Genomic DNA, 12,256 nt, shown 5'->3' with positions numbered 1-12,256 from the left:
TCAACAGGTCCTGGAGATAGACTGGATGTAGGTAGTGAGGGAAAGGGGGCCATCAAGGATGCCCATAGTTTCTTACAGGTTCCGGTTACTTTAGAAACTCAGTGATTTGTGATGTCATTTACTGACATGAAGAGAATTGAGGGAAGGCCCGATTTTCAGGAAAAATGAGAAGCTCCTTTTTGAATGTGTTAAGTTTTTGTTAAATTTTCAATGCTTAGGTCTCATCCAAGAGAACTTGTCTAGTAGAGAGCTGGATATATAATTGGCAGGCTCAGAGGAGAGGTGTGACGTTACAAGCACAATTGGTGAGCCAAGGAGAGTAGGAAAAGAGATACACAACAGAGTTTCACTCTCCACATCAGGCAACGTCAGGATGCTTCAAGCTTTAACATTCTAAGTGTATTTTTAGACCTTCAGAAACCAAATTTCTGGGACTGAAGGTGGGATACATACACCATCACAGTTAATCATTTTGCTAGGTCAACTAGGGTTTTTGTGCTTGAATATTCTGTTTTGTGAGCAAAGCATATTCAGCCAAATGAACAAATGATTGAATGGAGAGTGGGAATACAGTATGGCTACAATTTGCTGATTTGCTGTTCTTAGATGGACATTAGCTAGTTAATGGATGTTAGCAATACATCTGAAGGCCCAACTTACTATCCATGTAGAGTCTTCAAACAGTCAATCAACATAATCAAACAAATGAAATGAATTAATTTTTGATTGACAACTACATAATGGCTGCAATAATTACATTTATAGACAGAGTACGAGTCTGTGTATAACCATTTCTTAATTGAAATGTTTTCTCTTTCACTGAAGACAGAATTTAGTCATTCTTGTCCTCATGCACTAAAGAGATTTAAGCTACAGAAATTGGAAAGAATACTGTCAGCTAATACTGATTGAGAGCTTGTTATGTGTCATGAAGTTGATATACATTAATTAATTAATCTCTACAACTGTATAACGTCATTACTATTGTAACGCTCTTTATACAGGTAAAAAAAATAGGCTTATAGAGTGTATCAGTCAAGAAACACAGTCCATACCAGGTTCAACAGAGGAAATTTAATATGGAGTACAAGTTACAAAGGGGTTTGAATGGGTGATAGGGGAAATGGGGATGGTGAGGCAATGGAGAAATTTGCAGTGGCAGTATGTTACTCACACCCTAGATCTAGAGAGATCTAGTGGGGAGGCCATGTTACCGGAGGTCAGAAGTTAGGGAACCAAGCAGAGGTAGCATCATGGACACTTAGCCCTTTCTAGAGACCAAAACAGAGAAATATGGAGGAGCACCCTGGTTTATTTTTTCCTGCCATCCTCTAATCTCCCTCTATGCCAACCATTGGCCAAACCTAGCTGGAAGCCAGGTCACAGGGGAGTCTGGAAGGTGTAGTTTGCATGAGTCAGCCTCTGCAATGCAGAGCAGAGCACAGTAAGGGTAAGAAATGGATCTGAGAATAAACAGGCAAAACAGCAGCATACAGAGGGAGTAACAGATGGGAATACACAGGATACAGATGGTCACACAGGCCATCAGGCTTTAAATTCTGAGCAAGTACCAGTAATCTATCCATATTGTTTAATTATCCTGAAGAGAAATAGGGCTTTGCAGGAGCATCCTATTTGATTCCAATGAGCGCCTACTTTTACGTATGATATATACATGATATATACATGATATATACATGATATACAGAGGGTACCAAAAACATGTATATACATTTTAAGAAAGGAAAAAACTGTATATATTGTAATACTCAATATATATCAATAACAAACGATGAATACAAGTCATGTGTATACATTTTTTGGCACCCCTGATATATACATGATATGATATATACATATAGATAAATAGATAGATATAGGTAGATAGATATAGATATCACATAGATATCATATATATATATCATGTATACAGATATAATATATATGATATATAAATGTATATATGTGATTATATGATATATATCCGTATATAGTATGTGCCTGTGTATGCTGCATACTGTATATTTTATTTCATCACTTTCTTTGGGATTCCACTGGTGATCTGTCTTTCACTTTCCTTTGAATATCTTAGATTTTAAAAATATTACTTTTAATTCTTAAGCATAAAGGCTAGGTAAAATGGTTTCTCAGAACATACGCATAAGGCTAAATCTGTAAAGGGCACCAGGCTGGTGGGCCTTGCTGTGACAGGGCACATAACCCTCCACAGGCAGAGAGAGCTTCGTCAAATCACCTCAACTCCCTAGGTCTCCAATTCAACATAAAAAAAAGAAAAAGACAGAAAGAAAAGGTATATTCTTAATTTTCTTTTCTTTAAGGTCCTTCCTGCTCTGTGGTACTATGATCCCATCTTCAGGGTTCAGGGAAAGGTCAAATGTCCTGTTTGGCCTTCGGGAAAAACTAAAACCAAAACAAGCGTCACCCACAGCATGAAAAGTGAAGAAGCCGCCCGCCTCACACAGATGCGTGCTGGCTGACCCACAGCACGCTACTGCTTTCCTCTGCCATTTGACTTTCATGCCAGCTTACGTTTGTTCACATGTCCTTTAACACAATATGGCAAATGGGATAAGGGAATGTTTAAGTTATTTATTAGATTTCCAGTTGTGACTTGAACACACCTGCTCCCCAGGAGGACATTTGAGCTCTATTAGGTCATATGTTTTACTTAAATTTATGATTACCTAACCAGACCCCGTCTTTCTGTTCAGTAGAGTAAAACAAAGAAATAAACAATATCTGTTATCTTCTTGCTTTTAATTATTCTGTATCTTGCAATTGGACAATGTTATGGGAAAATTTCAGAATTGGTTTAAAAAAATGCCTTCCAAGTCCAGAAAATATAAAATGTATTAATTATTCCACTTACTTCATAAGAACAGAATATCTTTTTACTTTGAGAAAGTGGCCACCATATGAGCAATTCAAGAGCCTTTATGAAGGAGATTACTGACGTGGAGAGAAGGAAGGGAGAGAAAGGCATTGACCTACAGTGGGAGATGAAGATAGTTTAGATTCTGGTCTCGTCACTAAGACTGTGAGCTCTCCACCTAGACACAGAGAGCAGAGCTGGGCACTCTTGGGAGACTTCCCAAAGACTGCGGGGGTGTGGGGGCACTTTAGAAGCATGCTGACCCCCTGATGTCTCCCTGCCCCTCTGGTCCACAAGTCGCAGCAGCTGGTATTCCATCTCCTGGTTCCCCAGAAAGTAAGTGCAATGTCAAGCTGAAAGTCTCCTGCCACCCTCTTCTCATTCATTCATTCATTCACTTGATAAACATTTATTCACTGAATTCAATGTGCCTAGAATTAAGCTAAATAATAGAACCTTGTAGTATGTCAGGGTGAGGTAATGAGGACAAAGGTAGCCCTGGTATATTAAAAAAAATCTCAAACCCAACCTATCAATGTTTCGGAAAGAAAAGGATGAATATTTGATTTTCTTTCTAGACCATTTGGAGTCATTTCAAATCAGGAATTAAATGAATAGCACCACAAGGTGTTTCTTTTACACCATCTTTCATCATCTTGGGCTGCAGGGGACTGGCATTTTAATGGCAATGTGAGATCTCAGAATAAAATGACCTTTGATGACACATTTTAACTAACACTGAATTATAACAGAACTTCAGTGGACATGCACATGACATCCACATAATTAGAGGACAAATTGTTTTTTATGATTGCTATTAATATAAAATTAATTTACACTCATGGACCACTGTGTGGGAAGTGTTACCCAGCATGGGTAACATTTTGTTTCCCAGTTCTGAGAGTCTCAAAATCAAGTGCATCTGTAACCTGCAGCTGGTTTCCTTTCACAGCTGCCCTCCTCTCCTTCCCCCACGTCTTCCTGTCTATTGATTTTCATTTAATTGTACTATTCTATAGAAAAAATGGAGAGAAATTAAGTGGCAGAACTCTGTGACAGACACAAGGGCTGGTCAGCGCTTGAAGTCACTAGAAATAATCCCCAGGGAGGTTCATGCATAATTCTGTAGCTCACAATGTGCCTTCAGAGGGAATTATGTCAGCAGAGTGGCCTTGCTTTGGGGCCGCGGGAAGGTAAAGTGGTGCAGGGAAGTTTATGTCATTGTTGTCCTTGCTCATAAAAGCATAATTTGACTGCTGCTGTCAATTCCATGAAAACTCGTATAACTGGAGATGGCTCAAGCAGCCAGCTTCAATTGTGGGGAAGCATCTGTATTTTCACCCCATTTACATTCACTGTGCACACAATTTCCAAGCATCCCCATAAGCCAAGCTCTGTGCTCCTTTCTTTGTATAGACACTGAGTTGATAGCTTTTGGTCTGAGGTTATTTAATGTCAGTCCCTTCTAGGGTTTTCTGTGTGATCATTAGAGCATCACCTAGGATCTTAAAACCTTGTCCTTATTTTTTACTTTTATTAGATAAAAGTAATTTTAGGAACCAGTGGAATTTGAGGTGCTTTGGATGACTACTAACTAGCTGAAACAGTGTCCAGTATTTCCCACCAAGTCCATGTGGGGATGAATTAACCATTTCTTATGTGCAAAATGCTCCCTTCTGAAAAGGTTTTTATGGGCTTAGAATGTCTATTACATTGTTTTTCATTCATGTCCTTTTGTTAAGTTCAGTTTTTTCCCTTTTCTGAAGAGTCACTTTTTAATGATCACATCAGTTTTGTGTTTCTTGGCTAGAGCAAATTGCTGTCATTTATGTGCCACCACCGCCGCAGGGTATCCTTTCTTTCTGGTTGGTCTTTAACCTAATAACATACTTCTGCATCTACACTAACAGCATCTTGGTGATAATGGGCAAAAGCTCAATGAGGAAACATTATGAATCATACATCTCTTACAGTGTGCAAGAATTTCTGAAATGACAAGCGGATTGCATTTTCTTTCGTCCCTTGCGTTGTAAATCCTTTCATTGTTCCTGCCACACCCCCACCCACGTGACTCTTCAAACTCGTTTCTCAGGTTCCCTAAAACCAGCATCTTAGGTGAGCAAGCCCCTTACCTATTTGCCAATCCCAGGGCACCTTTAACAGCTCCTTGTGCTCCATGATCGCTCTGCAAATTGAAAGAAAGTGGACCCGATGAGCAAGATTATAACGCGTTCTTCTTCTCTTTTTCATTTACCGGATTTATACAAATCATGAAGCAACCAATTGAATTTCAAAAATACCGCTGGGCTGCGCAGAGGCAGGTCTAAGTAGGCCGTCTAAGGCTTACCCCTGAAGGATCTTGCGCGCTGTGGCTAGAGCCATGAGCGTGTGCCAGTGGGCACGGTGGAGCCCACACCTCCCACTCACCCCACCCAGTCTGCCTGTAGTCTTTGTTTCTTGCGTAGATACTGCCGGAAAAGTAAATGGCGAGGCTCGGAGAATTTCTGCACTTACAGGTTTAATCAATTTTCTGACTGCGCATGCCCTAGGGCAGTGGTCCTCAAACCTAAATGTACAAAAAGCCATCTTGACAGCATGTTGAAACAGTTTCTGAAACCCCACTCCTAGAGATTCTGATTCTGTAGATCTGGGTGGGGGCCATGGGTGTATATTTCCTAGGAGTTCTCATGTGGTGGCAAGCTGCTGGTCAGAGAGCCATACTCTGAGAACCACTGCTCTGGAAGAGGACCAGGAGGGGAGTTGGCACCACTCCAGCAGCATTATTTGGTTTCAGTGTGCGCTCAGTGTATCCCATTTGCCAAAAACACCCCTATGCCACTTGCATTATTTGGGTAGCAGTGTCTCTGAAGAGCTTAGTTGGCTCTAATGGGCTATAACTGAAGCAAATGAGCGCTAGATATCTGAATATATTTTTTGGATTCAAGAATAATAATCCATAAAATGAGCCATCCATCTACAAAATGTTGGTTACGAATAGTTGAACCAGGCAATTTCTTTTCCTTTCACAAATCAAAAGCACCAAATTTAGGATCTTTAAAATGCCATCATGCTTTCAAAATGAACCAAAAATAAATCCTCTGAGAGTCTTCCCATATCTCTGTGCCTTGTTTGTTATGGAGCTTTTCAGTTCTATCTGAGGATACTGAAATATAGAGGATTCTTGGAAAGAGCCAATTTGCAAAATATGTTTAAGGTAATGCCAAAATATCTTCCATAAGTAATTACAGGCACTGAACTAACAATTACAAAGTACTTGCTTTGTAGAAAGTGATTTGGTGAAATCGGAATTGCTTGCTTTGTAAAAACAGATTTGGCGCACTGTCATTCTTTATCTCTTATGTGAAACTAAAATATATAGTCTCCATGGATGGACTTATTCTCACAATTTTGGAAGCACAAGTCAGTGATGATTTATATGCTGCAATGCCAGAATTATTGCAAAATTGGTGTTTTTGACTTTTTGAGGTTTAGTGAATGTCTGTTATAGCTTCACCTGTTCAAGGAAAATGGAAACACGAAATTTCTCAGAGATGAATTTGAAATATGATTCACTCATGCAAATTCATGGGCAATAAATGAAAAAAATTATAGAAATTTAAACTGTAAGTTTTCTAGTGGCAGTAGTACTAGTAAACAGAATGTCCCTTTTTTGGAAGTGCATCAAATCATGGCATTTAAATTCAGTTTTTCTATTTCTCTAAATAAATCCCCACTGGCTGATTTGGGAGAATGAATGTACTTCTAATGGCTTCTTGTAAATTATCTTCACAGTCCATTAAATGTTTTTCTAATAAGTCATAATAAACTTGTTGAGTTTGGGAGATATTTACTAGTAAATATATTGAGTTTTCAGACTTCATGTGGGAGGTTGATGATAGGTTTCCAGCCTTGATTATTATAAAATAATGTGACCAACTCTACCCCAAAGGAAAAAAAAAATTGTAAGAATAGCCCTAAGAGTCTCTACTGTCTGAGTTTCTTGTTTTTTTACTCACAATTGAATTCCACTGAAAAATGCCCCGAAGAGTCCGATCATTCCCAGAAATTCCACTCGGCTCAGGGTTCGGATGATGTATTCTTCCCAGACATTAGAGATACCGTACAGTGTGGCTCCTCCTAAGACAAGAAGGTCCCCTACCAGCTTATTTTCCCCTAGGAACCAAAACAAACAAACAAACAAACAAAAAGAAACAGTGGGGACTTCATTAAAATTTTCCTAACAAGAATTTGACACCAGCAAAATCAGCTTCCTATGCTTATTCCATTCTGACATTTTTACAGAAGTTCTAGAACTTGCCAACTGAGCTTTAGCAAAATTTGTTTATGTGTGCTCCAGCTACGTTCCAACATAAAAAGGTTGCCCATGCCTACTCAACCAAAAGTCCTCCTTAGCTAAGAAAGGAACCAGTTCCTTCTAGATTGCACCATCTCCACAAAGCCTTGTATCTTCGTCCAGGTATGTGTCTATGAATATCTGCTAACACATGCACGTGTTATACTTGCTGCAGGGCGCTTTCCAACAGTTTAGTGAACATGGTGTAGAACAAACAGAAGCAGTTTGCATTTCCACTGTCTGCTAGACAGGGAGAGAAGCTATAACAGAAGTAGTTGAAACTTTATTTTGACCATGAGTAAAATGTGTCTTTGCTTAGAAAATGAGAGTGAAATTGATTATGGGTTGAAATTTTCAACTCCCCTAAAATAAGTAACATTAAGAGTGAAAATATATGCAATTCATCATTATATTAACAGTTTCTTTTTTCATAAAAAATATCTATTTTAAACTCAAGTTTTGTTGGTTTTGGTTTATGTCCAATTTTTAATAAATGCTGCATGTGGCTATTTCCTATAATTAGGCAAACTTTTTCTACTGCAGGAAGTATGAAGCGAAGGAAGGAGAGTAGAGACCAGCAGCCAGGGTGGCCTCACTGGTGGGCTGGTACCCAGTCTCGAGCTCTGTCCTGTGCAGGTCAGTGCACAGGAGCTGGGCAGACGTGCAGCTCTGGGGCACAGGAAGTGCGGGATAAGATGGGTGCTCGCTCCAGCATCATTCTAAGGGAGACTCGCCTTGAGTAGCCTTCGATTTCCAGATTAGCGAGAACAATATAAAACTGTAGAATCAGATTCTCACTGTTCATTTGGGAGCACTGAGCATTTTCTAGAAGTAGATTCACATAAAAGAATCTGGGCTGGGCTTGGGGAAAGACCTCTTTGTGCATTCCTTTGTGGTCACCTTGGGAGAGTACATAATCAGTCTAAATGGTGTCACCTTTTCTAAGGCATGTTTCCACTCCTGGTAAGGATCAGAGACAAAGGGAAAGAGACCCTGAAAGGCAGGACAGCTTTCTGGAGTCACCCTGGAGGGAATGGAGCTGAGAATCTGCATCTGCAAGGGCCGGAAGCTTCCCTGGGTGCATGGGGAACAGATGAGCAAGAACGCTATAAGGCAAAAGTGAGAAACCGGACCTTGTGGGAGGTTGCTGGGTGCATATTCTGGGGAAAGTAAGGTTTCTGTGACAGAGTGTCATCTTCAGCAACCTGACTAATCCTTTTTATGTCAACTAGAAAATAACGACAAAACTTAATATTAAGTAGTTCATTTGAGGAATTACCCACAAAATAAAAAATATCCATTACTAAAATTATAAAATTATAATGAACATAATTCAGTCACTTTTCCTTCAGGAGCCATTTCAGAATCTTGTGATGACGTGGGTCAATATTAGGAAAGACAGTTTTTGTTGTACTAGCGAAGTGTGGCAGTGCTGCTTAATAGAATGTGTGGTTAATGAAATTAATTTTATATGAATGGATTCAGGAAAGCTAAATTATAATGAAACATTTTAAGATAGATTAGTGGAACATCAGTCTACCTTTTAAAAATCCTAAAAAGAGGCCACAATTTCAATGAAGAGTCTCACCAAATTTTTTTCAAACTTCTCTTTGCACATTTATTGCCTATTCCATTAACTAACCTTCAACTATAGGCACTGTACTCCCTGATACTTGGAATTTTCACCAATGCGGTGATAATTATTGTTAATAATAATGCAATTTTGTGTAACTGCAAGTTCAGAAGTATTTTCCAGTTATCGATGACAAAAATATTAAATATTAGTTACCAAAATTTCACTAGTAAGTGTATTTACCAGCTTTTAAATCATTTAAAAATATACACATATACATATAGAATGTATAAAAATATAATTGATTAAATAAAATTAAATGAACGTGGACATGATTTTATCCAACCATATTATATAATGAAGTGTTTGCTGTAAGTATAAGAAAGTACTAAAACTAATATTTTGTATTAACAATTTGTATCTAATTAACCGGAAATTACATGTTACTCCATGTTTTATGTACTGTTAATGCAGTAAATACCTAAGATGGTGGGCCAGTTTCTGTGCAGTGTTCATGGGGAAAGTTATACGCAGCATATCTGTCATTTACGTATGTATGAAACCACAACGAGTGGTTATGTTTTGTAAATTTTGGGTAAATGGACACATTTGAAATTATGAGAAATCTATTCAACCCAGCGCCTTGTCTTCCTCCTCTGACTGTCACACCATTTTCCCTGTATGTGCCACCTACTGTATTCTATTCCACATCTGTTATTTGTTAACTTCCACGTCTGCGCTTCCTCCCACCTGTTCTTTTACACAGAGGGTGGAGGAGCATGGACTGTGACTTCCTCAGCTTTATATTGTGAGTGCTCCCGAGCATGGATCCTGGCAATTATAAGTTCTCAATGCGTATTTTAAAAATCGTGCTGACTGAAAAGTTCTTAATTCATCCTATGGTGAAGATTTCGAGGGGCAATAGGTTTCAATTCAGGTAGACATGGGTTCTAATCACATCTCTGTCCCTTATGAGCTGTTGAACATTGGGCAAGCTATAGGGTCTTTCAGTACTTCAGCTTCCTTATTTTAAAATGAGGTTATTGTGAGGACACAGGAAAATAATGTAAATAAAGTAAAAGAATGCAAAATAATGTGCAATGATTGTAACATATCATCTGGCACTTATTAAGTGTTCGATTAATGGTGGTTAGAAAGACTGAATCAATCACTCCCTTTGAAGAACCACCTGTCTCGTTGGGGCCATTTCTCATTTTGGATTGCTTCTTGGTTCTAATCAACCCAGTCACAATTGCTTTGCAAAAATCGGTCTTACTTATTAGATTTTTGTTTAAGTACTATGTACTTAATACTATGTACTAAACACCATGTTTAGAAGGATATTTGATTATGTGTGGCAGTGGGAGGAGAAAAAGGAAGATTATTCAAAGTCACTACTTACTGTCAGATCAAGAATTAAATAGTGAATTATACTATTCTGGAGAGTTGAAAGACTATTAATGCAATTTATGAAACAACCCATCTCACTGAATATTTTTGAGTTTTAAATATGACCAACTGCCTTGATTTCCTGGGACTCTCTTGCTTTCGGCACCAAAAGTTCCAGATCTGGGGAAACCCCTCCATTATGGGAAATCTGGGAAAGTCATTTAACCTAATTTACTACAATGTAACAGTTGTATATTTCTTATAAGAGTCACAATTATGGAAAAATAAGTATTGTGCTGTGGGAGAAAGAATACTGCTAGATTTCACATCTACGCCACACCACTCAGCCCTGGCACAAGTTCCTTATCTTCCCTGAGCCTCGATTTCTTCATCTGCAAAAATGAGAATAAAAATACTTTTTTTGCATAATTAGGAGGATTAAATGAGCTAATGCATGTGAAAATACCTGACACCAATAAAATTGTCACTTTTATTTGATTGTGTTTATCTAGCTCCCTGAAAATATTTTCTGTTCCTTGAAATACATACAAAATTATGTCTAATAATAAGAAAATGTTGTGATGGGTATCTAACATCTTGGATAAATGAACTATATGATGCAATAAATGTGTTATGGTAGGAAGAGGGTATTTTGAAGAGCAAGATATACATTTTATAATAAGGAGCTATTTTAATTGAGTTTTATCTTAATGCTGTTACTTCCTAAACTTCCCTTTTATATCCATAAGTTTTTCAAGAAAAGAAAAAGTAGAAATGTTATGGAGAAGGATCTCTTTGGTCTCACTAAATCTTCTTACACACTCCAACGTCTATAATGGTCTCAGGAGCCGCCTATATTGCATATCTTTTCCCCCACGCATCTGTAAATGCAGACATGGTCTCCAGAGGAGGTCTATCATGCTGAAGTAAGGTGGCAAAGAGAGAATGTACATATAGGCCCACTGATTTTTTTTTTCTTTCTTTCTTTCTTTCGAATGTGAACTTGGGAATTTATTTATTTATTTATTTATTTATTTATTTATTTATTTATTTAATTCTTTGGACTTTAATTTTTTTTATTACTTTCAGGTGCACAAGACAAAGCAATACTTAGACGTTTATCATTTATATCCCTCACACTGTGTGAACCCCCCTCCCCCCATCCACTTGATTTTACTGCAAAACATGGAAAAGACATCTCCTTTCAGGTGAGCTCAAAGGCATGGCAGCTTCCTATGGTGGATGATCAGGTATGCCTGTGATAAGCACAGAACTGGGACGTAAGTATTGTGTGCGTCCTTCCCACATTATGTGCCACTTCATAGGCTCCAAGGCAGAGTTGTCAATGCCATGGACTTCGAACATCTCCCCTCCACTTATGGAAACCATCCCAGACCAGGGCTTCTCAGAAGAGTCATAGCAATTTGATGCGGAAATCTCGAAGCTTTACATTGTAGGTCGACAAGGTGATTACCTATGATTATTACCAAAAACTGTCCCTCCAAAACAAACAAACAAAACAAAACAAAAACCATGCCTGAGGAAACTAAAGTTAGCTCTCTCTCATAAAAATATCAAGTATTCCTAATCTTAGTCTCCAAATCTCCATTAGGCCTATATACCAACCTTCACCAAGTAGTTTGAAAGCTCAATCTTACTCTGACTTTGGAGAGAATGAGTTGGGGGGTAAGGGATGGGGAAGGTGCCTGTGGTTCAGGAGTTGTCTGACCCACTGACACCATCTCTAGCCAGGTGGTCTGGGCCAGGCCGCTCTGGCCTCTAAAATATCTCCAAATGGGTCCTGACTCTCAGCTTTAACCATGATCTCCGTATTTCTGAATTCCTGTAGAAACAGCACAAGGCCTGTATGCTGCTGACTTCATTCACTCTAGGAACATGTATTAAGCACCTGTTATGAGCCACTGTTCTAGGTGTTGCAGAACAAGCATGAGTAAGACACAAACACTGGCAAGATCCGGTTCCTTTTTTCCACCCAACCAGGAACATTGCATGTTTTGCCTTGGCCTCAGCCACAGAGGCAAGTAAC

General features: G+C 38.6%; 1 protein-coding gene across 2 annotated transcripts in view; it reads right to left on the bottom strand.

The window, feature by feature from the left end:
* SLC35F1 (solute carrier family 35 member F1) overlaps positions 1 to 12,256 on the bottom strand; it is a 370,737-nt gene that overhangs the window by 35,060 nt on the left and 323,421 nt on the right. For both annotated transcript variants that reach the window (XM_074333488.1, XM_019740997.2), the window contains exons 5-6: positions 6,910 to 7,066; positions 5,026 to 5,078 (exon numbers count right to left, since the gene is read on the bottom strand). In XM_074333488.1, the coding sequence (XP_074189589.1) occupies positions 5,026 to 5,078; positions 6,910 to 7,066 (210 nt within the window). The remainder of the gene's footprint in view (positions 1 to 5,025; positions 5,079 to 6,909; positions 7,067 to 12,256) is intronic.

Source organism: Rhinolophus sinicus, linkage group LG05, assembly GCF_036562045.2.
Source record: "Rhinolophus sinicus isolate RSC01 linkage group LG05, ASM3656204v1, whole genome shotgun sequence".
NCBI lineage: Eukaryota > Metazoa > Chordata > Mammalia > Chiroptera > Rhinolophidae > Rhinolophus > Rhinolophus sinicus.
Note: the sequence above shows the minus strand (reverse complement) of the source record. Positions and strands in the feature narration are given on the sequence as shown.